The sequence below is a fragment of the Giraffa tippelskirchi genome, chromosome 3 (genome assembly GCF_054371585.1).
Source record: "Giraffa tippelskirchi isolate mGirTip1 chromosome 3, T2T-mGirTip1v1.2.pri, whole genome shotgun sequence".
NCBI lineage: Eukaryota > Metazoa > Chordata > Mammalia > Artiodactyla > Giraffidae > Giraffa > Giraffa tippelskirchi.
This window is the reverse complement of record NC_137277.1, coordinates 41,149,646-41,177,208: the sequence shown is the minus strand read 5'-3', so window position 1 is coordinate 41,177,208 and position 27,563 is coordinate 41,149,646. Positions and strand designations below refer to the sequence as shown.

The 27,563-nt window shown below is 52.2% G+C and overlaps 1 protein-coding gene across 11 annotated transcripts in view; it reads left to right on the top strand.

Moving 5' to 3' along the window:
• The window catches only part of ABR (ABR activator of RhoGEF and GTPase), a 191,486-nt gene that overhangs the window by 116,475 nt on the left and 47,448 nt on the right, over positions 1-27,563 (top strand). For 10 of the 11 annotated variants that reach the window (XM_081580131.1, XM_081580138.1, XM_081580136.1 and 7 more), the window contains 8 exons: positions 604-702; positions 8,608-8,793; positions 14,422-14,529; positions 17,361-17,421; positions 22,872-22,924; positions 23,497-23,637; positions 25,274-25,395; positions 26,959-27,124. In XM_081580131.1, the coding sequence (XP_081436257.1) occupies positions 604-702; positions 8,608-8,793; positions 14,422-14,529; positions 17,361-17,421; positions 22,872-22,924; positions 23,497-23,637; positions 25,274-25,395; positions 26,959-27,124 (936 nt within the window). Of the gene's footprint in view, positions 1-603; positions 703-8,607; positions 8,794-14,421; positions 14,530-17,360; positions 17,422-17,852; positions 17,899-22,871; positions 22,925-23,496; positions 23,638-25,273; positions 25,396-26,958; positions 27,125-27,563 lie in introns of those variants that run through there. The other variant, XM_081580142.1, reaches the window with a different exon arrangement.

The window sequence follows — 27,563 nt, the reverse complement described above, 5'->3', positions numbered from 1 at the left end:
TGCTCCCACACATAGGCTCAGGTTCTTTTTTTTACCTTGCTCACTATTATAAGGGTGAAAGTATGTAAGTCGCTCAGTCGTGTCTGACTCTTTGTAACCCCATGGATTGTAGCCCGCCAAGCTCCTCTGTCTGTGAAATTCTTCAGGCAAGAATACTGGAGTGGGTAGCCATTCCTTCTCCAGGGGATCTTCCCAACCCAGGGGTTGAACTCAGGTCTCCCGCATCGCAGATTCTTTACCGTCTGAGCCACCAGGGAAGCCATTATAAGGGTGCTGTGCTAAGTTACTTCAGTTGTATCTGACACTGTGATCCTATGGACTGTAGCCTGCCAGGCTCCTCTGTCTGTTGTGGGTTTGAGCTCCTGGAGGCAGGAAGATAATAAGGGTAGATGGGTATCAATAAGGAAGCATGGGGGAAAAAAAGGATGGAAGAGAAATGAAGCAAGATGTGAGCAGTAGGAGTATGGATGATTTTTTTTCCCTTTTGTATTTCTGTGTTTTCCGAATTTTCTATAATAAGTATTTGGCTTTTGTCCCCTTGCAAAACTGTTAAGGGGGGGGGGCAAGAAGACAGGCTGCTCAGATTCTGATCTGCTTTTACAGGTGGAAGCAGGGAAGGGCCTGGAGATGAGGAAGCTGGTTCTTTCGGGGTTCCTGGCCAGCGAAGAGATCTATATTAACCAACTGGAAGCTCTGTTGCTAGTAAGTATGTATTTGGGGGTCTTTGTGCTCTGAGACTGTGTTTGGAGTTGGAGAGAGAGATGGACCAGTCCTTCCCAGGGCCGAGGTCTGTGGAACTGCTCTGCCTACGGCTTGGCAGCCAAGGTCACTGCCAGAAGAGGCCCATGCCTCTCGGCCCCAGTTCACCGTTACTTGCCCTGGGAAAGGTGGAAGAAGAAGCACCACCTGGTTGAGGGTGGCAAACACCCCATCATCCCTAACTACAGTGGAGACATTACTAATGGATCACAGTGCTCTGTCCAGGTGGGATCTTAGCCTCCGCCTCCAGCTGATGCTGTGGGCAGTCTTTACCAGTCAATCATGTTGAGGCCTCTTTGTCATCCGCTGTCCCAGTCCTTCTTCCTCCCTGGAACAGTGAACCATTAGCACCATCCTGAGGCCTTCTGACAGGAAATGAGGTGGAAGGCTGTCTGTGTCCTTCTCAGAAGGACCATAGCTCTGAGGTATTAGACAGACCGCCTCCCTCTGTGAATGTGCCTTAGTTTCCTCTCCAAGCTGGAGGCGTTGTTGTGAGAATCAGACTGGGAGGGGAATAATACAATGTTTTCAGAAGGTAAAAGTAACCACAGATGTAAGATGTTTTTGCCTCTGAAGAAAGTGCGTATTAGATGCGTCTGGATATTATACAGAGTGATTGTGCATGGAAAGTTCTCTTCCCGGCGTGTTTTGCAGACTGAGACATCAGATGATATCAGAACAAGGAGGAATAAGAAATGAAGATGTAGATCAGTAGAAAGTACTGTAAGATCTGCATTTATGTACTTGCTGTGATGTGAGCTGTTGTCACCGGGTATCCCAGGGGGCTTACCATTTGTTACCCCAGGAGTAACTGTTGAGGTGTGTCGCTGCTTTGTAACACAGGGGAATGAGTTGGTGGTCAATCTTACTGGGAATCTGTTGATCTTCACAGTTATTTCTTCAGGGGAGGAACAGTTTGGCAGGTCGATAAGGACTCTGGTCTGGGGCCGGAGCTGGGGCAAGACTTGACGCTGCCATGAATAGTAAACTTACTGCCCTGCCTTTCAAACTACGCGTCTTGATTGCTAGTGGATTGCTCAATCAGCAAAGTAGGGGTGAACTAGCATTTTAAAACAAATGAGAAAGAAAATGTCAGCATGTATCCCATGTAGTAAGAATAAGTACTGTTTCAGGCAGCTTTTGGTTTGTGTGGATATGTGTATGTGTGTACTGGGCCACGTGCCTTCTGACTTGTGTTGTTGGTTTTAAAAAACAATGATGGGACTTCCCTGGTTGTTCAGTGGCTAAGACTCTGAACTTCCAATGCAAGGGACATGGGTTCAATCCCTGGTTGGGGAACTATAATCCGACATGCTATGAGATACTGCCCCCCCCCCCCAGTTAAAAATATTAAATTTTTAAAAATTTTAAAAAACAATGGCTTTGGGTAAGCCATGGATAACCTCCTTGAGCCTCAGTTTCCTCATCTGAAGATGAGAGCAATGCCATTACCTTCTCTCTGTCCTTCATGGGGTTGAGAAGATCATTTTGAGGACCTAGTACAATGCTACGTTCTTAGACACTCAAATATCAGTCAAAGGAAGGAGGACAAGCAACCAAAATCCACCTTATAGCCTTTTTTTTGCCTCACTGTGCAGTATGCAGGACCTTCGTTCCCCGACCAGTGATCGAACTCAATCCCCCAGTGAAAGTTTGGCATCTCAACCACTGGACCACCAGGGAAGTCCCAGAAATACATGTTATAAACTGTGAATTGCTATGCTAAACAAAGGGGCATGGCTGTCATTACTATGAGTAAAAGGGTGCATATTTGAAAGAGGTTCAGAGGAATGGCTTTGAATCCCCACCTGACCGCCTGCCAGCTCTAGACCTTCAGCAGATTAATGAACCTTTGTGCCTCATTCTGTCCATCTGCAAACTGGGTATACTCATATTCATCCTCTCTTCTTGGAGTCATTGTGAGGGGTGAGTGAGTCTGTAGGGGGAAGCTCTTTAAGCCCAAGTGAGAGCGTATTCTATTATTTTCTCCCATTCTGGGAGAGAGCTCAGGTTAGAGCCTGTTTATTTTTGTCCACACACTCGTTCCCCAAAGGAAGGGGAGGTGTGTGTTCCCATCTAAAGCGGCCCCTCTTAGACTCCAGCTGGGTTCTCATCTGTCTTTGGGCCTGATTTGAGTGCCATTTGTTTGGATAAAGATAACAACAGATTTAGGGGCCAAGACACTCCCTCCCGGCTCGCCTTTCTAACAGCTTGTGCTCTCAAGACAAAAACCGTGAGGCTAGGGCTCCCACTCCCAGGGTGTGACCCAGGGTAGGTCCCTCCACTTCTCCCCAGCTTGTTCATCCAGGGTTGGCTTTTTCTTGAGCAGAGGCAAGGGCGAGGGAGGGATGAGCTAGGCGGCCTGGGCTGTGACTGGTGGGCTCCCCCCACAGCACAAGTCTCAGCTGATAAGCCTCGGTTTTAAAGACTCAAGCCCTCCTCTCTCTCTTAGAGCTGGGGCTCTTCCAGGAGCTAAGCCCTTGGCTCTTGAGGGGTGATCTGACAAAGGGGCTTGGAGAAGAAAACCTGCCTTCCCCAGCTCCCTCCTCCTCCCACGCCCAGCGCTCCTTTTCCCCACCCCACAGCTCCGCTCCTGTGTGTGTTTGTTCTTGGTTTAACACTTCCTGCTATGCAAACGGCTGGGTGTGTACACCTAGGACTGGGGACACAGCAGGAGCCTCTGTTCCCGCCGCCGCCTGGGTTGCTGGCTGGGCATGGTTTGGTAACCTTCCAGAACCTTCCAGGTTCCTGGTGGGCTCAGGTTACAAGGAAGAGGGTCTGGGAGCCTGGGCTGAGGGCGGAAGAAGAGAGGCAGGCAGACCAACTGCACGTCATGCTGTGTGTCTCCAGGCTGGTTAGTGAGCTGGGTGCTGCGGATGGGCTTGCTGGGCCTTCAGCACCTCCCACTGCTGGGCCCCTCTCTCAGACTCCCCTCTGGAGTTTGCTTTGTCCCTTATCTGTAGAATAGGTTCAGGATGCCCCCCCTACCCCCAGCCTCTGGTGACAGTTAGCAAAGTTGCATGTGGCAGTCTCCAAGCCTTTTGGAATCAGAGGTGGAGGAAGTGGGCCGATTTCTCTCCCCTGTTTCGAAAGGCAGAAGGCAAGTTGCTGGGGGACAGAGCGAACAAATGACAGTATGAAGTCACGAACAAGTTGGAGCCCGCCTGGCCTACCTCCCTGAGGAGCCCTTCATGGGACACCCAGTTTATGTTTGTTTCTGGGCATGCGTGCTGAGTTGTGTCTGACTCTTAGCGACCCCATGGACTGTAGCCTGCCACACTCTTCTGTCCGTGGAATTTTCCAGGCAAGAATACTGGAGTGGATTGCCATTTCCTTCTCCAGGACACCCAGAGCCAGAGTTAACTGATCAGATGGGGAGCCAGCACCCCATCCTCTGTTGCAGGATTCTAGAAGCGGGGCTAACTGGGTGTGCTCTGTCAGGAGAGCAGGACTGGAGTCCAGCTCAGTGTGGGGCCGCCTGTGCCTTTCAGCCGGCTCTCCCCACCCGAGGCCTATTTTCAGAGCTTCACCAGATAAAAATAACTGCCTCCAAGGGTCTCAGGCCAGCCAGGGGCACGCATGCAGCACTTCCGCTCCCCCAAAGGCCCCCAACCTTGTCCTGAGAAGCCGGCCTGACGCCCCAGGAGCCGGCCCTGTCCGTGTGACCGCCCTGCTGAGCGCTGGCTCTTCCCCTTTTGCAGACGGAGTGGGAGTTTAGGAGGAAGCAGGGCAGTTGTGTCTTGTCTCTTCATAGCCCTGAGTGCTTCCCCCGCAGTTTCTGAGAAATCCTGACCACCCCCTGCCTTCCCAGGGCTGTTCTTTCCTATTTCCTTTATTCCCACCCTGGGTGGGGATTACACCCCAGCAGGAACAGGGACTCTGTGGTGACTTGGCCCCTCCCCTGGACCTGGGTTGTGGTTGTTGTTCAGTCGCTCAGTCATGTCTGACTCTTTGCGACTCCATGGGGACTTCAGCACACCAGGCTTCCCTGTCCTTCACCATCTCCCGGCGTTTGTTCAAATTCATGTCCTTTGAGTCAGTGATGCCATCCAACCATCTCATCCTCTGTCATCCCCTTCTCCTGCTGCCCTCAATCTTTCCCAGCGTCAGGGTCTTTTTCTGATGAGTCGGCTCTTTGCATCAGGTGACCAAAGTATTGGAGCTTCAGCATCAGTCCTTCCAATGAATATTCAAGGTTGATTTCCTTTAGGATGGACTGTTTGGATCTCCTTGCAGTCCTAGGGACTCGCAAGAGTCTTCCCCAACACCATAGACCAAAAGCATCAATTCTTCAGTGTTCAGGCTTCCTTATGGTTCAGCTCTCCACATCCATACATTACTGCTGGAAAAACCATAGCTTTGACTATACTGACTTTTGTCAGCAAAGTAATGTCTCAGCTTTTTAATATGCTGTCTAGGTTTGTCATAGCTTTTCTTCCAAGGAGCAAGTGTCTTTTAATTTCATGGCTTCAGTCACCATCTGCAGTGATTTTGGAGCCCCCCAAAATAAAGTCTGTCACCATTTCCATTGTTTCCCCATCTATTTACCATGAAGTGATGGGACCGGTTGCCATGATCCTAGTATTGTGAATGTTGAGTTTTTTTGACTCTCCTCTTTCACCTTCATCAAGAGGCTCTTTAGTTCCTCTTCGCTTTCTGCCATAAGGGTGGTGTCATCGGCATGGGTAGATAGAGGTAAAAAAGGATAAAGTCTGGGACTTCACTGGTGGTCCAATGGTTAAGACTTGACCTTCCAATGCAGGTGGTGGGGGTTCTGTCCCTCATCTGGGAGCTAAGATTCCATATGCATGGGGGCCACAAAACCAAAAACATAAAACAGAAGCAATGTTTTAACAAATTCAATAAAAACTTTCAAAATGGTCCACATCAAAAAAGTCTTAAGGATAAACTCTGACCAATCCCGAGGGCCAGCTCTGTATCCTTCATAGAGCACTGGGGCCATGAGCTGGATGGGGCGCCTGTCTGTGGTGGGGAGAATGCTCTTCCTTTCTCTTGGCCCAGATTCCCTCTATTTCCTTCCTGCCTGCAGGCTTCCCCAGGCCCCGCTTCTCTACCTCCTCAGATCTTTCCTCCGAGGCCCTGTTCTCATCACCTCCTCTGTGAAGCCCTCTCCAAGCTGGGCCAGAACAACCTTGGCACCAGTTGGTTGGTATTTGCAGTCCAAGTTGAGTAATAACCGTATCTTGCTTTGTCCACAAGAACGTTTCATTTGTGTTGGTCCACCTTACCCGAATAGATTATAACGTTCTGCAGAACAAGGACTGTGAGTCATACAAATAATCTCCAAAGGGAAAATTGGACCCTGTCAATCCCTCCAGGGAAAGCCAGGTCATTTCACGGGCTTTTTAGCTGCATTCCTTGCCCCATGTGATCCATGCCTTGCTCACCCCTCCGGCCCTGCTTTAGGGCTCTGCTTGCCAACCCCCTCGCTCGCTGCATGCAGGGTCACCAGCCTGCTTCCAGCTCCTCTCTCTTCCCAAGCTATTCCTGCCTCAGTCTCAGGCATTGAGGAAATCTGCCTAGAATATTGTCCCCTTTGCCCCTGTGCTTCCATTTCAAGTCAGCATCCCCTCCTTGTCCTTCCGCACGATGTCTCCTTCTTTTCCTTCACTGCATTTACGTGCGATCTTGTGTTTGATTGTTTCCTTGTGTTTTGTCTGTCTCCACTTCTCCATGGGAGGCTTCATGGGGGCAGTGACTAGTGAAACACCGAACACCCTTCCACAACCCCTCCTTACCGGTCTGGCCTCACATAGGCACTTGGTCCATTATTTGTGGGGTTGATAGTAATCATAGTAGCAGCTAGTATTTATTGATTGCCTCCTATATATACTCAATATTTTATATAAATTATGGCTTTGATAATATTATCCCAGTTTCACAAATAAGGCTGCTGAGGCCCAGAGATGCTAAGTGACTTGCCCAGAGCTATCAAGTGGCAGAGTTGGGACTCTGGCCCCACACTGCCTGGCCTGCACCAGGTCAAACCCCATCCAGGGTGCCCAGCAAAAGGCTGAACGTGAAGGCCTTGTTGGTTCCAGCACTAGGAGGGTCAGAAGGAGGACTTCTCCTTTTTCCTGCCTTCATCCTTCTGTCTGGACTTTTTAGAGCTGGGAGGACAGAGAGCCAGAAGTCAGAGCACTGTCTGGGTTTTTTAAGTAGATGGGACTTCCTCATGTGGACAGATAGATGGGAAGATATAAGGAAGCCTGGCTTGGGCATCTGGCTGCTCCAGCTGGCTTGAGCTGGGGTTTGGGGGGCAGATGTCTTCTCTCGGGGTGAGCCAGCAATAACTTGGGCCTCCCTCCAGTGGAGGTGTTCCTGAATCCAGCCTTGAGTTGCCCATCCTCTGCTTGAATGCTTCTCTTATCCAAAAGCTCACTACCTAATCCTATGAGATCATGGAGGGTGGCTTTGTGAGCCTGCTTCTGCAACTTCTCCTTTCTGCTCCTGGGTCTCCAGAATGACCCAGATTAAGTCAAAAGCCTCTCTCCACACAGCCCTTTATCTACTCAGTAGACAAAGAACACCCATCATGTCTGACTCAGGCTTCTCTCTCCCAGGTAAACCTTCCGCCCTCCAAACCCTCCCCCCTTGTACCTTCTCTGTGGGAAAGGTTTCCAGACCCTGTGCCCCAAGGTGGACAGTCTGGGCATCTCTGGGGACTTTAGGGCTGAACAAAGGTCAACCATGGAGGAGCTCCTTACTCTTCAGTATCACTTTTTGTTTGTTTCAACTATGCATTTTAATACCTATTTTTCCCTGATTAGAAAATAAATATTTACTCATTGGAGGTAATTTAGAAAATACAGGGACTTCCCTGGTGGTCCAGAGGTTAAGACTCCATGCTTCCAAAAACAGACTCCATGCTTCCAATGCAAGGGGCATGAGTTCGATCTCTGGTCAGGGAACTAAGATCCCACATGGCACAGCTAAAAGAAATAAAGCGAAAATACAGAAATCACACTGAAGAAAATATATCCAAGCCTCATTTTCTCTTAATGTTGGGCTTTAAAATTATGACTTCAGCTCTTGGCAAGGGTTGGGAATGGTCTTGAGTTTCTGTCTGTCACCTCACCCTCTCCACCAGCAGGCCTGGGAGCATCTTGGTGTAGACAGTCAGAGACAGATTGTCTTGCATGTCAGCCTTGGCATTGAGAACAGGTCTGAGGCTACAACCAGGCTCAGTGAGGAAGATGGTTGTGATCGCTTAGTAATGTCTACCACAGGTCCAGGAGGTGGGACAGTGGTGTGGCTACCACCTGCTCACCCTCTGTATACTGAGTGACGGGAACTTAAGATGTTAGTGCAGCTGAGATTGGTTTAGTCTCTTAGAAGCTCTGTCCCCCAAGTCCTAGAATCATGTTCTGTTTCTTGAAAGGAAACAGCTGAGGGATTGAGTTCTCAGTCAACCCTCCTTCCCACTGAAGCACAGAAAGGGGGTTTATGACTCCGAGCATGAGGCCATTGTGGAAGAAAGCTTTGGATCCTGTTAGACCCTCAAGCAAACCCACAACAGGCTGGGAACCTGGGCCCCCTCAAGGGACAAGCGGTGGAAGAAGTGTGTCTAGGCACTACCCCTTGGGCGAGGCAGAGCTGCTGGGCTAGGCTCTGGCCATCAGGTGCCCTCTTCTTGCAGTCGCACGTGGCTTGCTGGAGCCTGTGACAGCAGCTGCTAGATCCAAAATGAACTTTGGGTGCCCAGCCCTCAGTGGCCTTGTCTGGGGAGAACTTAGGCAGCAGGAAGGCCTAACCTGGGCCCTGAGCCTGCTGACCCTCCGGTTTACTTGCCTCTCACCTCTGCTCTTTCTTCCTTCTCTCTTCCAGCCCATGAAACCTCTGAAGGCCACTGCCACCACCTCCCAGCCTGTACTCACCATCCAGCAGATCGAGACCATCTTCTACAAGATCCAGGACATTTACGAGATCCACAAGGAGTTCTATGACAACCTCTGCCCCAAGGTGCAACAATGGGACAGCCAGGTCACCATGGGCCACCTCTTCCAAAAGCTGGTGAGTCTCCCGTTGATGGAAGGTGCTTACCTGGGGCCTCAGTGGAGCCGCTGGTGTTGAGAGAGAATGGATTGACCCCAGACCTCCTGGCCTTATTGAAGGCCTGGGTCATTCTGAGTCCTGGAGAAAAGCCTGGGCTTCTGCCTTGTGGGGAACTTGCCTCGTGCCTGGACTCTCGGCCTCCCCGGGGAAGCCTTAGAGTTCTTCTAGGGCCTCCGGGGACAGGCCATGTGTGTGGGTGACCCGGGCAGGGGGCTGCAGGGCTGGACCAAAGGCTCCCCTGCAGGCCTCAGCTAATAGAGGGGCAAGTGCCGGGTGGATGGGCAGGCATCACTCCCCTGAGACCTCAGACGTTCTCCTCACTTCCGTGGTGCCTCTGAAGTGAAGAGTTGGGGTGGAGGGAGACAGTGTCAGCTAACGATCCTCTGCTGAGGACCCGGACAGAAAGCAGTAAGAGCCCAGCCCCCCACCATGGCAGGGCAGGGAGAAGGAAGGAGGAGGTAGAAGTATCGTGTGGCCTTGGTGTCGGGAAAGGCTGGCTGAGGTCAAGGTCATCTAGCTCCCGGGGCTTCTGTGACACCGTCTGCTCCAGCTCAGTGTCTGTCTCTGGCCATGTCCTCCGAGGACCCCCAGTCAGACCCATGGACCCCCCATCTGGCTCTGGCCCCCATAACTTTAGCCAGCGCAGGAGTCGTGGTCCGGTCCTCTGGGTGTAAGTGGTGGGGGGCAGGGAGCAGGGGTGGGACCTCTCTGCAGGGGTGGGACCCGTTGAATGGACAGGCCTCTGCTCTTCTTACCCAGAGAAGACTCTTGCTTGGATGCTCTGGGGCCACAAGCTCAGCATGCTCAAAACTGAATTCATTGGCTCTGAGGTTCTTTGCTGTCTTCCCCGCCTCTGTCTCAGTGGGTGTGGCCACATCCCTTGGATGGATATCCGTGACTCCTTAGGACTCATCCTTGGCACCTCCTATCCCTGCATCCCTTGGAGTCCACTTCTTTAAAGCTCACAGCCACCTGCTTCTCTCCACCCTCTGGTGCCCTCATCTGGACCACAGCTGTGGCCTCAGGAGTAGCTTCTGCCCCAGGCTTGCCTCTACCTAGCAACAGGAGAATGTTTTCTAAACTCCTGCCTGGACCTCACTTCCTCCCTGCTCACATCCCTTCAGGGCTCTCCCCCTTACCCATTGAATAAAGACCAGCCTCCTCATTCTGGTTTGTGAGACCCTTTGCGTGCTGGCCTTAATCCACCCCAGCCTCTGGCTATTGCCTCCACCACCTTCTGTGCCCCTCCCACCCTGACCCTGAAACTTCTGTTCTCTCAGTTCACACTGTAGACACACTTGACCTTTCTCTACTTGCGGCTCTAGCCTCAGATGTCCTTCTCTGTCTTGTCTGGCATCTCTCGTCAGTTTCTAATTTAGAAGTGACCTCTGTGGAGAACCCTTCTGCAGCCCCTTGAATGCAGCTACTGTCCTTATACGCTCCATGAACACTAAACTGCCTGACTCCCCAGAATATGCTCCAGGAGGACAGACTGTGTTTTCTTCAATTTGGACTCTCAGAACCAGTCTAGAACTCAATACGTGAATGAGTGAGTGAGTGAGTGAATGAATAAATGAGTGAACAAATGAGCCAATGAATGGGTGAACTGAGTACACCTTGTTCTTGGTCCCAGGGACCAGGTAGAAGTTGGAAGGGCATTGAGGAGACATCACAGGACCTGAGGTCCATGTCCTGAGGGACATACAGAAATAAACATAGTTTCTAGATCCAGGTGACAGCTGAGTTGGAATCCAGGCTCTGCCACAGGTTAGATGTAAACGTGTGACACTGGGCAACTTACCCAGTTTCTCTTGACTCAGCTTCCTCATCTGTGAAAATGAGGATAATAATAGTGTTTACCTTCTTGGATTGTTGTGAAAACTGAGTGAGTTAATACCTGAAAAGTTCTTGGAACAGGACCTGGAGTATAGTAAATTAGGAAATACTTAATAGTTAGTCATTATTATTACTGTTATTACTATTATTACTGCCGTTATTATTATTGTTAGGAAGAGGAACCCACAAAAGGCATTCTTACCAGGGAACCCCACACTTCCGGTTCTGGCAGTCCCAGAGTACTGGCCCCAGTTCAGGGATGATGAACACCTAGTCATCACCACCCACCTGGTCCAGGAGCCTGTGCTGACTGGCTTGAGGGAGAGCCTCTCCTAGCCCTCAGGAGGGCAGAAGAGAGCAAACCCAGAGGAGGATGGCGGGGAGGGAAGGGGAGGGCGGGGGTCGGGGAGGAGTGAGTAGCCAGGAGCGTTGTGGAATGCCTGCCCGATTTATCTTTGTCACTTGGACCCTGCTGTCACCAGGGTTCCCCCTCCTGGTTTGAGCTCCACTGGCTTGGCCATGAATTTGCTACCCCAGCCCCCAACCCCCTCTTCTGTTCCCCTGCCTCGTGAACTGACGTCTGAAGCCCCTGAGGCTACAGGCTTGGGAGAAGGCCGGGGCAGCCCAGGCATCTGGAGGCAGTTTCTTTCCAGCTGGTCTCTGGGTATCTGATTATCCATTACCGAGAGAGGGGAATTAGCATCTCTGTTATTTGTTTTATGAGATCACCCCCGTGCCAAGCTGCTGTTTCCAAAGCAACCTCCACTTCCCAGGGAATGGCACAGGCAGGCCAGGCGTCGGGCCGGGCAGACTCGGGTGCTCCATGGAGATGGCGGCGCCTGGATGGCCGGTGACCCCTGCACACAGGCCTTCTGCCCAGGGGCTCCTGCTTGCAGCTTGTTTCCGGCTACTCCATGGTAGTGGGATAGGAAGGTAGCATTCCACCCTGAGCACCCAGCCTTTATCCCCCTCATGGAAAGGTGGACAAGGAAGATGTGTACCTGGAAGGATATCAGTAATCCCTGGTTTAGGAAGCAACTGTCTAGCACAACCCCTGTAGCCTAGGACACCAGGGGCCAGGACACTCTATGGAAGAGGAAACGAACTCCATCCCTTCCAGCCCCTGCCCATTTCTGAAAAGTCTGGCCCATCTGGGGCTGAGACCTGCACAGCTCTGGCCCTGGCTTCTTAAGCATCTCGGGTCTCACTTTTTCCTCTGGCTTTCCTGGGCCCCACCTGCCAGCTTCCTTGAGCTGTCTCTGCCCTGGAGGGCTCCAGGTCCCCTGGCCCACCTCTTTGGGTCCTTGAGGAATGCAGGTATTCTGCAGAAAGCAGGGCTCAGGGGCAGCACGCTTCCTCCCCTACCACCCCCCATCCCCTCACCTTGGTGGGTAGAAAGCCCCAGCAGCTGAATTTCCTTGCTACTTCATTGAAAAACAACTTAACAAGAAAATCTAGAGAATAATGTCGCAAACAACAATACACTCACCTCCCAGAGTTAATAGACATTAAGCTCTGAAGATTTCGTAGTAGTAGTGTTAGTCACTCAGTCGTGTCTGACTCCTTGCAGCCACAGACTGTAGCTCAGCAGGCTCCTCTGTCCATGGGATTCTCCAGGCAAGAATACTGGAGTGAGTTGCCATTCCCTCCTCCAGGGGATCTTCCTGACCCAGGGATTGAACCTGGGTCTCCTGCATTGCAGGCAAATTCTTTACGGTTTGAGCTACAGCAACTCTCTGAAGATATAGGGAAAGACTTCTTAATCAAGAAGCTAAACCATTACAGATGAGGATGAAGTTAGTCTCTGTTTCTGCCACCCTTTCCTCTTGCCCTTCCTCTCAATCTAGAAGCAGCTACTGGCATGAATGTGGTGAGTGGTCTTTTAGGCTGCAGTTTGTGGTTTTTGCTACATATCTGTATCTTCTTAAAGCATTGCATGTACTTTTAGAGTGTAGAGAAGTGTGTATATATGTATCATATTTTGCCATTCAATCAGCATTCATTTTTAAACTTGTCATCGTTGCTACACAGAGATTTAGTTCACTCATTTTAACTGTACAGTGTGTATGGGTTCCTTTCTTTGTGAGCATTGGTTTGCAGTCTTTTCACAAAAGAAAAATTGAAGTGGGTAAAATACCCTTGTTTACATTTCCTTGTGCACACACACACTGCAAGTTTCTCTAGAGCAGTGCTTTCTGGTAAAAATAATAGTGTGAGCCACATATATAATGTAAATTTTTCTAGCAGCAGCCACACTCAGTAAGTAGAAATAAACGGGTGAAATTAATGTGAAGAATATATTCTATTTAGCTTAATAGAGTCAAAATATTATCATTTCAACATGCAATCAAGATTAAGGAATTAGATAATTTACATTGTCTTTTGCATACGAAACCTATGAAACCCAGTATGTGTTTTACACTCACAGCCCACCTCCATTTGGACTAGCCACGTTTTAGGTGCTCAGTATCCATGGGTAGGGCTTCCCTGGTGGCTCAGATGGTAAAGAATCGGCCTGCAATGCAGGCAGAGACCCGGGTTCAGTCCCTGGATCAGGAAGATCCCCTGGAGAAGGGAATGGCTACCCACTCCAGTATTCTTGCCTGGGAAATTCCATGGACAGAAGAGCCTGGCGGGCTACAAGTCCATGGGGTTGCAAAGAGTCAGACATGACTGAATGACTAACACTGACCGACAGATCCACGTGTAGCAAGTGGTTCCCATATTGGACAGCATAGCCCTGGGGTCTGTATGTGGAAGAGGATTTGCTCAGTAGTAGGCTGAACTGTACATATTTTCAACTTTATTAGTTATTGACAAATTACTCTCCAAATAATTATACCAATTTACACCACCCACAGGCAGTCTTTAAAAGTTCCTGTTTTCCTACATTCTTTCTGACTCTTAATACCATTAGACTTTTAAATTTTGACCAGATTGATGGGTATGAAATAGTATCTCATTGTGGTTCAATTTGAATTTCCACCCTTTGCTCCTGTAAGAGGAAACACACATGCACAGCACAGAGAAGGCTTTCCACAAATACATCTGCAGAATTGAATTAATGAAACTAGGTTTCCCCTTTTGCAGTAAGGGCTGATGGCATCTGTTCTGCCTCCCCGAGAAGGTGATGCTCTATGTGGTCATAAGCCAGGGAAAGCTTTATGTTAGGTGCAGACTGACATGCAGATGTGTAGAGAAGAAGGACCTCTGGCTCCTCCTCGAAGGCTGAGGAGGTGGGGACAGGTACCTGGAGGCCAAGGGAAGTGGGGACTGTGCCATTAAATGCAGTTCCCCACTCTCAGCATGGGGAGTGGAGCACTGAGCAGGCCACACGTGCCCACCCCCCTCCCTGTTTCCCCCTGCTTCAGCTAATTCCAGGATGTGAAAGACGTGTGAGGCATTAAGGGGCTTCAAACTGTGCAAGACTTTGATGATGCTAAATAAAGCCAAATGCTGCTATGAGCTGAGTTTTAGCAAGCCAACAACGGCCCTGCCCTGCTCTCCCCAACCCCACAAACCCACTTGTTAACCTTATTGGCTGAGCCAGTTTCCATGGAAACTGTGGAGTTCAAAGGGATACTGTAGTATGTTCATCCTGCCTTTTCTCTCTGCTCCCAGCTAGCCATTTGGACTGAGTTAGAGGTTCTGAATGCTAAGGGAGCTCCAGGTGCTCTGGTTATGCTTTCATCCATTCATTAATCCTTTCTCCCCATCCCACTCCTGCCCTCCTCTCTCTTCTCCCTGCAGGCCAGCCAGCTTGGTGTGTACAAAGCATTTGTGGATAACTATAAAGTCGCTCTGGAGACAGCTGAGAAGTGCAGCCAGTCCAACAACCAATTCCAGAAGATCTCCGAGGTGGGCAGCTCCCTGCACTGCCACCCCTACAACTCAGGGTTTTGAGGGGCTGGTCAGAGCCTTCTAGACTTAGGGTCTCTCCTCTTCTGCTTGCCCGTGAGAAAAATAGTTCTCCTGATGGGTAACAGCCTGACATTTGCTTCTTTGCCCTTGACATTTTCCTTCTTACTATAAGAATATCGATTTCTATATGATTTTGTTATTTTGTTTTAGGTTATTCTGTTAATACAGAATAAGAGGGGAGGCAAAAAAAAGAAAAGAAAAAAGGCAGCATTCTCCCACACTGGGGTAACCTTAAGCAAATCAGTTCCCTTCTCTTGGGCTTACTTCCTCTGCTGTAGAATGAGGTATCTGGATTGGTCCAGCTTCCCCCAAGTCTGCTTGACAAGAACCACCTTCAGCACTGTTTGAAATGCAGATCTTCAGGCACCTTCCCTGGAGCTTCAGTTCAGAAGGTTTGGGGTGGGGCCCAGGAGTCTGTTTTTTTTTTTTTTTAAACAAGCCTGCTCAGGTGATTATAAATCAGAGAGACTTGAAGGAGTCTGAACTAGGTGATCCTTTAAGATCCTTGAAATCTCAGAGAGAGAGGACAAGGGCCCCTTACCTGGAGAAGAAGCTCTAGACCCTCTGGCTGGGAATATGCCTGTCCCTGGGGGGATCCAGCCCCCACTCCATCTTCCTCTACAAGGCAAAGATGCGGCATCATCTGCCGTCAACATTTGTGTCCACAAAAGTGTCCTAGAATTCTTCAGGAGCACAGTCCAGCTCACCCCTTGAGCCAGAAAGATCTCAGGGATACCCCCCACCCTAAGGCACTGGGGTTTACAATCAAAGTTCCCAGCTCCAAGCTCGGGGTAAGAGAATGTCTGGTTCCAAGGAGAGGGAGCTCCTTCTGCAGTTTTGGAAGTCCTGCTTTATAGGCCTCTCTTGATCCTTTGCTTTCTCTCTCAGCTCCGATGCTAGAAAAATTGGTGAGATGCAGGGTAGTTTTCGGGAAGCTACTGGGGTGATAAGGGTTATACCCAAGTTTGGAATCGGCCGAGAGGGAACTCATGTGTTGGGCAGATGGAGATGAAAGTGTGAGCTTGATTACCCATCAAAGCTGGATTGGAATAACGTGGATGTGGATATGTAGCCACACTGGGTTTGCTAACACTTCCCTTCCACGTTCAAACACATTTCATGGGGGCAGAGAGAGGAGAGCTGAGCTCCATTTCTTCTCCCAAACCCGAGGGTCAGATGAGTCGCCCTCTGCCTGGAAGGACGGAGTAGAGTGAGGGGTAGGAAGGTCCCAGTACGTGGAGCACTGAGGCTGGAGAAAGGGTGGTCCCTATCTGTGTGCGAGTGGCCCTGCCAAGGCTGCCCGGGTGCCTGGGTCATGTGCGGTCCAGAGAGTGGGAGAGGGTCTCCTCTTAGCCTGGGCTGACTGCCTGAACTTAGCCTGTTCTCTGTGGTCGGCAGAAACCCCTGTGCTCATCCCCAAGCCCCCTTCAAAGCCAACCAGCCCCACGAGGGCAGAGTGAGGCCCGAGGCCCGCTGCCAGTGGCTTCTCACCCTGACTCATGCGCGGCCGCAGTCACTTCCTACTAGTGCTGCCACTTCATTACTGCAATTAGGCCCTTCTCCTCTGCAGTGGAGTGATTTTGTACCTCTGGGCTGCACTGGAAGTGGGCATGGAGAAAAATTCCCTAAAGCTGGTAATCTAGACACCAGCCAGAGACACAGCCTTGAGAAGCTGAGGAACCTCCCTTTTCCCCACCCCCATGCCCCGGGCTCATCCCTGGGGGTTTTCTCTGTCTAGAAACAGCTTGAGGCAGGAGTAGCAAGTGTAGAGCGTGCCCGCTGCCTGGACATTTCCTCCCAGGCAGAGCAGACAGCATCACTTGGTACCTGACCTTGGCCTCACCTCACCCCCACCTTCCTGCTGACAGTCCCCTGGAAGCCCCCACTCCATGCACTCGGTCTTCCAAGGGCGGGGCTTGCGTTACAGCTCCAATTACAGGCCACAGTGGTCCACTGGCAAAGGGCCCGAGCTGGAACCTCTGTCCTGAAGGCAGATGAAAGAGGTTAGGATCAGATAAGCCACCCCTGGAGTCTGTTGCCAGCACTCCCTGTCACTTTGCGTGGCATCCAGGAGGGGTGTTGCTGTTTCCTTCCTGGCAGTTTGTGAGCTCTGATGTTCAGCCCAGGCACAGTAGGTGGGGAGTGCAGCTGGGGCTGCCGACTGGGTGAGTCCCTCTTGATATGGGTGAAGTAGAGGTTAGACTGCCCTGCACCTCTCAGCCCCAGGTGCACCACTTCCCTGCTGCCCCCTATAAAGGTGTGTGGGACCCCTGGCTCATTCTCTCCAGGGCTGCTCATGTGCAAAGACTAGCTGGCATGCTGGTGCTTGTCCACTAAAACCCTGTGTGCCCTGAGCTGCTGTGCAGCAGTGGCTGCTGTTGGGGATGGGGAAGGGGTGGTCCCATTCTTGCTCATCCTCTGAAGACCCTCCTAGTCGCTGAGGAGAGGCTTTAGGGGACAGGCCTGAGGAGCACCGACCGCGATCACAGTCCTCTCTGGTCCCCAGAACTCCTCCTTCTTGCCTGCATCAGCCACTGGACCCCAGGAGGCTCCAGGAGTTGATGGGTGTGGCCCAGGGGCTCTGGAGTCAGGCAGAACAGAGCCCCCCCCCCCCCCCCCCCGCCCGTGTCTGTTAGTCTTTGTCTCTTTGCTCCTGTTTGCACCCCTGGGTCTCAGAGCCCTGCTTCCTGCTGTGTTCATGATGGGGAATGGGGAGGCCCGGGGTGGAGCTGGGCCCAGTAGAGTGATTCCTCTCCTCTGTTTGGCAGGAACTCAAAGTGAAAGGTCCCAAGGACTCCAGGGACAGCCACACATCAGTCACTATGGAAGGTACTGTGGGGAAGGGGTTGGATTAACAGTCACCTTCCTTTGTCTGGCTTTGTGCCCTGCTTGTAGGTGTGTGTGCACACGTACTCGCACATGTGTGTGTGTGTGTGTGTGTGTGTGTGTGTGTGTGTGTGTGTGTGTGTGAGCGCGTGCACACGAGGAGGAATCCAGCCTCTGTCCCCAGGCAGCTGGCCAGCTACAAACGTGCTCCTCCTTAGGATGCCAGCAGGCGCCTCGCTCCCCTCCTCCTCCCCGCTCCATGCGCGCCGCCCTCCCTCCCCTCCCCCTGGCTAGAGGCGCACTCAGAAGCGGCTGCTTGGTTCTGGAGGCTGTGCAGCCGCAGCCGCGAAGGTGGCTGAGTGGCCGGGCCGCTGAGGGGAGCGTGGAGCCCGGAGCGATGGCCGCACGCTCCCGCCACGGGGACGCAGACTGCCATGGAAATACTTCTCATCATTCGCTTCTGCTGTAACTGCACCTATGGTAACCCAGCCCCCCACCCATCGCGGGAGGTGGGGGTGTCTTCCCACCTCTGGGAGCCGGCAAGCTTTGAGGGGGGAGGGGCAGCAGGGCAGGGAGGGGGAACAAGTGGCTGGACCTGTGTTAACCCCTGGGCCGGCCAGCTTGCAGCCTGGAGTTGAAGTCTGGGGGCTGCTCCAGGCAGGGGGGTGCTTGGAAATGGGAGGGCCGGGCTAGAAGGGGCCAGGCTCCTCTGAGGATCCGTGGGGGAATTCGTGGCTCAGCTTGAGAGGCTGGGAGCAACTTCCTGGAGAGGCTGTCAAGGAGAAAAAGTGACAAGGCTGCACCCGCAGGGGTGGCCACCCCGGGGCTGGAGAGGGGTTGGCAGGGGCCGATCGGAGAGGGACAGATGGTCCCAATGGCAGCGCCTTGGACCCGGAGGCTGCCAGCCCCGGCAGGAGGGAGAAGTTGAGAGTCTCTTTGTTTCGGGTGAGAGGAGAGGATGGTGAGCAGCCACAGTATTGTGTGCTCAGGAGCGCACACGCTGCCTTGGCTCCCTCCTCTGCGAACAGGCGACAGGAGAACATGGATACGGTTGGGAGCAGGAAGGACCTGGGTTGCCCCCAGTGGGTTCGTTCCTAGCCACTGGAGACTCTCGAGCTAAGGTCTTGTCACTTGGCGCAGAAGGTCGGTGGTGAGTGCAGGTGGGAGAGGGGGGCGTGGCAGGTTGCTGCTGTGTGAAGGTCACACCCCCACTGTACAATGGGTGGGGGGAGGGGGAAGACGGAGCATCCTCTGCAGCTCACTTTGGGAGGGGGGGTCCCAGGACAGGTGTGTGCTGCCATCCAGGCTCTCGCTCAGAGGAGGCTGGCACCGGCCTAGGCCAACCAAGAGGTGTCCGGCAGCTGGTAGGCCCCGCCTTCCAGGGCAAAAGGTACCTTCCGGATAACCTAGGCTGCCTTTGGCAGGGGCATAAGGGTCAAGTGATGCCCCCGGCCTTCTACTCTGGCCCCTGGGGCACGCGGCTGGTTTCAGGACCGTCTTCCCTCCCACCAGGCAGGCGTTTTGTCTCAGCTCCTCTCAGTCACTTTGCTTTCATGTCTCCGTGGTAACCTGGAGCTCCTTGTTGAAGGCTGAACAGAGGGGGGCGGCAGCCTGCCGGAGGAGCGATGCTGAGGTTTTCCGGGCTCTTCCCTGTGACCTCTGTGCAGGATCAGCTGTCCCCTCCCCTTCTTAGATGTCCTGTGTAGAAGACTGCTCATGATGGAGAGAGCCCCTGAGGTTGCCCGTCTCTGGCTATCCCAGTAGGACAGCGCGGGGAGCGCTAGTCATCGGGCAGAGGCTGCCCTGGGCCCCACCCCTCGGCTCAGATTCTGACAGCCTGGACTTGAAGCTGGCCTGACTGAAGATTGGAGGGGAAATGCCCTTCTCGGTCTGGCCCGGGAGTTGGTCAAGTCTCCACTCTGCCTCTCTGAAGAGGAAACGGTTGGCCCTTTGCTTCCTCTTTCTTCCCCCAAAAGGAAGCTTAGTTTTAGTGAAACAGGCCCAGGACCCAAAGTTCAGGGTTTCTTCCACCCCTGAGATGAAGTCAGCTTCAAAGTGTGAGGGGTCAGGTGCAAAGGAGCCCTTACTGACCATACTGTTGGAACCTTCTCAGCCCCTCCAAAGGGTGCTGGTTCTGAGGTCCCAGGGAGGCTGAGTGACTTAGGGCTCACTCTGGGCTTCCCTCGTAGCTCAGTCAGTAAAGAATCCGCCTGCAATGCAGGAGACCTGGGTTTGATTCCTGGGTCTGATTCCTGGGTCAGGAAGATCCCTTGGAGAAGGAAATGGCAACCCACTCTCCAGTATTCGTGCCTGAGAAATCCCGTGGACAGAGGAGCCTGCTGCGCTACAGTCCATGGGGTCGTAAGAGTCCGACAGGACCTAGCAACTAAACCACCACCACTGCAGTTGTCTGCCTTAGTGGTTATGTACCGAATGTCCACTCTCCGGGGCTCCATGCCAAAGATGGTTGGGGGGGTGGGGGGCAAACGAAGTGTGACTCAGGCCCCTAAGGAGGGGGCTTACCTTGGCAACAAGAGAGGCCAGCTCATCCATTCCTTCTTGATGAATCTTTCCCAGAATCCTCTCAAGGACCACTGAGCTTCTGCTGGTGCTGCCCTCCCCCATGGGGGGGGACGGCTCAAAGTTAGGGAGCACTAGTAGACCTACATTCAAAACCCAGCTGCCCCTTACAGCTTTGTAATTGTGAGCAAATTACATAAAACTTCTCTGTACTTTGGAGAATTTTCTGCATATGTAAAATAGGACTAGTGATCATTGCTTTCCTTTTTAAAAAAAAAAAAAAGTGTATTTATTCCTTTATTTATTTATTTGGCTGTGCCAGGTCTTAGTTGTGGCACATAGGATCTTCATTGTGGTATGTGGGATCTAGTTCCCTGAACAGGGGTTGAACCAGGGGCACCATGTACTGGGAGCGTGGAGTCTTAGCCACTGGACCACCAGGACAGTCCCTTCCTGTTTTAATTAAAAGGAAATAGCACGTGTAAAACAGTGCCATTGGACACAGAGTAAAGTACTCAGCAAGCTAGAGAGAGGTCCACCTTGCACAGGTCATGGTTTCTCTTTTAGGCACTGTGAACATTGGTTGTGAAAGTCCTGATTGGGGAAGGCTTTCAGGAGGAGGGGGAGAGACGGGCGTTGCAACTTGGTGAATGCTGTGTGCTCCAGAAATGGGAACCACATGTTGAGGAGCAGGGAGAGGGGGAGAAGCAGAGGTGGGAGCAGGTGTGTTGGGGGGAAGGTGGGCTGTGCACTCTGCATTCTCAGGGGAAGCGGGTGCAGGGTGCGGGGAGCATGCCCATCACGGCCGCCGTGGTTCCCTCCATATCTGACCGCGGCCCCGGGGCCCTGTCCTTGCTCTTGGCCTCTCCCCACCTTCCTCCCAGCTGCACCTCCCCAACCCGGGCTGATACATTAGGACTCATTCCATGGCCACAGTCAAGTGGACTCTTGAGGTGACTCGAGGCATATTAATAACCCCTCTGAAATCCAACCCACCATTTGTACAGACCTCTGAGCTTAGTCAGAAACCTCTTCCTCCTGGGACCCAGCAGAGGGATGGAGGGGGCTGACACTGCAGTATCAACTTTCTCTGGGCAGGAACTCGAGGGCCCACCCTGGCTGGTGTCTGCTGAACTTGCATTTTCTCTGGGTCTCTGGGGATCTCAGAGAGTGATTTCCCCCTGCCCTGCAGATGGGCTGAGCCACAGGTGGGTACCCTAGACCAGGGGTCCCCAACCTCCAGGATCTCATGCCCGATGATCTGAGGTGGAGCTGATGTAATACTAATAAATCAAAGTGCACAATAAATGCAATGCACTTGAATCACCTTGAAACCATGCCCCTCTTCCCAGTCCAAGGAAAAATGGTCCTCCAGCAAACCGGTCCCTGGTGCCAAAAAGGTTGGGGACCGCTGCCCTAGATGGCCTCAGAACTTGCCCCTCCTGGGCTGGTGACTGATCTGTACCCTCATTGTCCCAGGATAGGCCAACCTGATCTGGTCCATTCTAGCTCCCATAGCCCTTGGACCGGGAGGGGTTCTAAAGTTGCTAGATTAAGAAAGGGCTGCAAATAAATCATAGGAGGTGTGTTTGCATGAAGCAGTGGTTTTCAACCCTTATGACATCTCAGAATCCACAAAGGAGCTTTGTGAAAATGCTGATGCCTGGGTTCTGCCCAGCAGAGCCTGCTGTTTAGCTGACGGGAGAGGGAGAAAGAGGCATCTGAATCTTTTGAGATTTCCCCACCGATTCTAATGGGCAGCCAAGCAAAGCCAGCAGATGAGGCTCAGGGCACACTGCTGAGACTGCATCTTCTCCGTAGCCAGTAGATTGTTTCCCAAAGTGACCATTTAGCAATGCGCAGGGTGTTAATATCCAGGACCTTGGGGAACTCTTTGGTTTGGGGGCTGGCTGGGACATGAGTGTCAGCCCTGGTACCTGTCACAGCCTGATCCCGTGGTACACCCACTCTGGTCCTCCTCCCCAGACCAGCATCCTGCCTTTTACTACTCCTACAGCAGGAGAACAGAGGTCATGACCCCGTGGGCAAAGGTGTCCAGGTGCAGGACCGGAGCTGAACCACCCAGGCTGGGAGGGGCAGGGCGCAGCTGTCCGCAAGAGCCTTGTTCGGAAGTGTCAGTCGGCCAGCTGCTGCCTTCACCTGTCCCCTTGAATCCTGGCGATGCTCATTTGGTGTCCTGGTTGCCAAGGGGTGTAGCCCATGGTGGGGGGGCGCCTGCTGAGCTTGCATTTTCCCAGCCTCTTCGGGGGCTCTCTGACTCAAAGCCCCACCTGAATTCCTTTCAGAAATTTTTACCCCATCAGCTGCCACTTAAGAACAGAGCCTATCCGTGGCCATCAGGCATGCCTCCCTGGCTCTCAGCCAGGAGGGCGTTGAGGGCATGGACAGGGGTCTTCCCCATGGAGATGAGGTCAACTGTGTGAGTCAGAACGAAGCATGACATTCCCAGCTGGCAGGGCCAGGCATTAGACCAGAGGGATATGAGAATGATGGGGTATAGGGTCGCCTCCTTCCCTGGGAAAGCAGTGTCTCCTTCCTGCAGTCTGGGGTCCTGGGTGTGACCCCCAGTGTCCTGGAGCTGTTAGGGGTAAGGCTGTGTGATTTCAGCAGAGGGTCCAGAGGAGCATCTGTGTCTGCTATGAGCCTGGTCAGGCTGGCACAGGCCTGGGGGACAAATAGCCCTTGAAGAAATCATGCCTAGTGGGAGACAAGATGAGGTGGGTGGGAAGGGGCTGGGGTCACCAGAGCTGTGTGTCTGTCTTTTGGTGTTGTCTGGCCTGCCTGGGGTGAGAACCTGTGAGTGGACGTCCATGCAGGGGAGGGAGGCTGCTCGGGGCACAGGCTGGCCCCTCAGGTCTCAAACTGCTCCCTGTGTTTCATCTGACCTGTCCCTGTTCCTGCTTCCCCAACAGCTCTGCTCTACAAGCCCATTGACCGAGTCACCAGGAGCACCCTGGTCCTACACGTGAGTGTCTCCCCACCAAGTGGCCAGGGAGGGCTCAGGAGTGGGTGGCAGACTCAGCCCAGGGTGCACAGTGCTGGAGTCACTGACAACAGCCCTTGCGGGGAGTTGGGCCGAGGGTCCCTGGGCCCCGACTGCACCTGCCTGGCCTGTGGTGACCATGCTGATGGGCCCAGGGCCTAAAAATAGCTTGGCCACTAAGCTTGACTTTTGGCCAAATGCTCCCTGGGAGGCAGGCACTTCCTGCCTCCTCATTCCTTGCCTGGTCTCCAGTGTCCTTGGAGCAGCTGTAGGGTAAGTGGGGGGTGTCTCTCCCAGCTGCTTGGTGAGAGGAGACTCCACCTGGTCTGCACCACCAGGGAGAAGAATAATGACTGCAGCAGTAATAAAAGGGCACCACTGCCCTGCTGCTCTGACCCTAATTCTTAGTTCAGCGTTAGCAGGCATGACCAAGTTAGAGTAAGGGTCCCTAGTTGCCCCCCTTGGAATTCTTTTAGTGAGGTTTGAGTTCTCCCCACTGTCTTCTCACTAAGACCCAGCCCCGCTCCCCCGTCTCACCGCCCCACCCTTCCCAGGACCTGCTGAAGCACACACCTGTGGACCACCCAGACTACCCGCTGCTACAGGATGCCCTCCGCATCTCCCAGAACTTCCTGTCCAGCATCAATGAGGACATCGACCCCCGCCGGACTGCAGTCACAACCCCCAAAGGGGAGGTGAGCTCAGGACCGAGTGTGGCTTGGCCCCCAGGGTGAGGAGGGTGCCTGGCACCAGCTCGCCTGTTCCTACTCTTCTGCACGCACGGGCACCACCGCCCGATGCCCAGTGGCTCTCCAACCCTGACCCCCCAGTCCCGGCCAAGGACAGGCTTTCGGGTCCTGGGCCATCAGGGAGAGGTGGCTGAAGCTGCCAGGTGACTGAACTGTCCCAGGTGGGCGCCTGGCTGTGGCTAGCAGCTCCAGTTCCCTGGGGGCCCTTTTTGCTGGAGGAGTGGGGGGTGCCTCAGTGAAGGGAAGCAATTTGAAGAATCAGAGGGACAGTTAGCGGCGTGGGTCAGCAGCCTGACCCACATATGGAGCTTCCTGTCCAGAAGAGGTAATTAAGTGGCGTTCAGGAGTGAAGGCTGGCTGCCTTTCTGCTCCTTTGTAGTGTTTATGAGGTTCCATTGTCTCCTGGGGAGGGAAGTAACAAGGGGCAGGTTCTGGGGATTGGCTGGTGGGACCAGAGCGCTGTCCCTGCGTGCAGCTCCCAGCCTGGGTTTGCAGACCCTGGAATGTCACCAGTTGGTTTGACTCTGCGGATGTCTGAGAGATCTCCAGAGGCCCTTGAGCACGACAGTTTGAGATCGTTTTAATAGTGTGCTTTCTACGTGCTCACCTACATCCACAGCATATATAGGTCACACAGAGAAGCCTGAGACAGACTGTGACAGCCCCACAGAGGCCCACTGGCTCAGGGTGGCGGGGAGGAGGCTCTGGAAGTTATACGTGGAGCGAAACGCTCCAGACCAGCCAGAGCCCAGAGTAGAGACAGCCCCACGGAGGGAAGCCTAGTGTCCCCCATCCATCCGCCTGAGGTGGGTTACAGAACCCATTCAGAGGCCGTGTAAACAGGCCTGAGTGGTTCTGCAGAGAGAAGTTCAGCTGAAACAAGGTCAACATCTTAGGCAGAGCTAGAGGTGCGTTTCTAGGGTGGAGGTGGGTGGGGTATTCATGACCCAGGGTGGGTCCATTCAGGGGTGAGCTGTTGAAGGCTGCAGAGAAATGGAAAGCTACCACTTTTGGATCATATATTACATGCCAGGCACTATACTGACTCTTCTACATATACCATGACTCCTACGCTATGGGGGCCAATGTCATTATCCCCATTTTACAGATGCTTAAGACTGAGGCTCAGAGAAGTCAGGGAACTTACCCCCAAGATCTCAGCCAGGAAGTGGCAGAATCTGGGTTCAAGTCTGTGTTAGATTAGGGATTAGGTATGAGCTCAGTCATGTCTGACTCTTTGCAACCCTATGGACTGTAGCCCGCCAGGCTCCTCTGTCCGTGGAATTTTTCCAGGCAAGGATACTAGAGCTGGTTGCCATTTCCCACCCTAGGGGATCTTCCTGACCCAAGGATCAAACCTGCATCTCTTGAGTCTCCTGCATTGGCAGGTGGATTCTTTACCACTGCACCACCTGGAAAGCCCAAGCCTGTGTGCCTGACCCCAAAGCCAGTGCTCCTAACCACCAGGCACTATGGTCCCTCCCTGGAGCCCCACCACCACCCCCAAAGCTGGATGGGTGCAAGCTAGGTCCTGGGCTGACTCCCCCTGAGCAGGCAGGGGTGGGTGTGCCATCTCTCTCAGACGCGGCAGCTGGTGAAGGACGGCTTCCTGGTGGAAGTGTCGGAGAGCTCCCGGAAGCTGCGCCACGTCTTCCTCTTCACCGATGTCCTACTGTGCGCCAAGCTAAAGAAGACATCAGCAGGGTGAGTGTGCAGGAGGGTTGGTAAGTGGGCGGGGTGGGGGGGGAGCTAGACCCGGCCCCCCGGTGGAGCTAGACCCGGCCCCCTGGTGGAGCCCGTCAGCAGCCTGGGGCCATCTGCATTTTTTTTCTCCTTTTTAAAAACGTATTAATTAATTTTATTTTACTTCATAGCCTTTTTCTAAAAATAAATCATGGTTTTAATTATAAAGATAATACAACCAAATTACAGGGGGGGGAATAAACCCTGTTACCCACCCGAACATAAGTATCAGTCTCCTGCTGCTATATTTCCTTCCAGTTTTTTTTTTAAATGTTCTTATGTTTTTTCATATACTTGTAATCAGAGTGAATACCCAATTTGGGGCTCTGCTTTTTCCATTTCACGTCATAAGCATTTTCCCTGTTGCTGCCTAATCTTCATAATCATCATTTTACTTTCCTGCGTGATGTTACAAGTGGATATGCCATAATTTACTTAAGCATTCTCCTTTTATTAGACATCTCTAAATTTTTGCTAACTGCAATTCAGTGAATATTCATTAAATCTGATGCTACCATTTATTGAGTGCTTATGCCATGCCAGGTGCCATGACAAATGCTTTGAATATATTATTTCTAATCTCCCCAGTGACTTCACAAAGTAGGTATTATTATCCCCATCTCACAGATGAGAGAAAAGTGAAATAAGTTGCCCAAGGTCATACAACTAAAGTAGAGGAGACAGGATTTGAACCTTAATCTGACTTGAAAGCTTCTTTTGAGCATCATCTCTGTACCCAGTGACTAGAGTGTCTCTGTCACAAGCAGAAAAGTTCTTCAATATGTATTCCTATGGTCTTCCACCTTTATTTTCTTACCACCTACGGTGTGCTGAGGGAAGCAAGCCACAGGCTTAATGTTGCAGGGAGGTACAAAACGAAGTCCTGGGGAAAGAGAGAAGGAGAGATTATTATTATGAGTTTCAGTAGAGGGGATGACATTTGAGATGATTCTAAAGCAGAGGTGACAGTCGTAAGCATACATACCTCTGCCTTAAGTCCTTTGCCCACGGCAGACATTGCTAGTGGGCCACAGCACTATTTCTCGTTGGACTTAGATGTGGCTTTATAATCCTCAACTCATTATCCCTCAACTCATTACCCCATGTGACTTCTATTGATAAGAGGCGGCATTCAAAATTGCATCTGTATTGTTTCTCTAGCTAAGAAGATAAAGAATATAAGTTATGTATAGACAGGCTGGAAGGGAAGGAAGAGTTGGATGGGGAATAGGAAAGAGACCACTCTTGCTCAGATCCTAGAGGTTTGGGCTGCTTAAGAATGTCAGTCATCCTGGGCCAGAAGAACGGCAGACTCGAGGTCCAGAGCCCTTACCGCTGCCTAACCCCAGAGCCTGACTGTCGTTATTCCACGAACGTTTCCTGATCAGGCTCCTCAGGGCAGGGGTCATTCTTGCCTGTGACGAGTTCTCAGTAAATCCCTCTCAGGTGGTTTTTGGTTCCAGCAATTTAGGCCTGAAGATCCAGTTCCTCTGTGGCTCACATCTCCCTCTGACTTGTTTGCAGGAAGCACCAGCAATATGACTGCAAATGGTACATCCCCCTGGCTGACCTAGTGTTTCCATCCCCTGAGGAGTCCGAAGCCAGTCCCCAGGTGCACCCCTTCCCAGACCACGAGCTGGAGGACATGAAAATGAAGATCTCTGCCCTTAAGAGTGAAATCCAGAAGGAGGTGAGCAGAGCCTGGCATCAGCTGGGGCTGAGAAGTTGGCCGTTTTCATTGCAGACCTTTGAATTGGGTGTGCCAGGGAAATGGAGGAAGGAGAAGTGATAAAATTTGGGAGTCTGACAAGGGAGGCAGGATGTAAGAGAGGAAGGCCTTTCTTTACAATCTTCAGGATAACATGTCTGACCATAACAGATGAGCACTGAGCAGATAGAGGGCGGGCCAAGGATTCAGTGCTCAGAATTTAGTGGGCTTAATTATGGGAAGTTTCCTGGGGAACAGTGTATGCCAACCATTGCAGAAGCAAGAGGAAGAAAAGTCCTTCTTAAGGAAAAGCAGGGTGTATGAGAAAGGAAGGGCCTGGAAGTCTCCTCAGAAATTGACAGATCGAGTAGGCAAGTAAATAAACAGAGGCGGCCTTGAAGATCACTTGGTCTAAAAATGC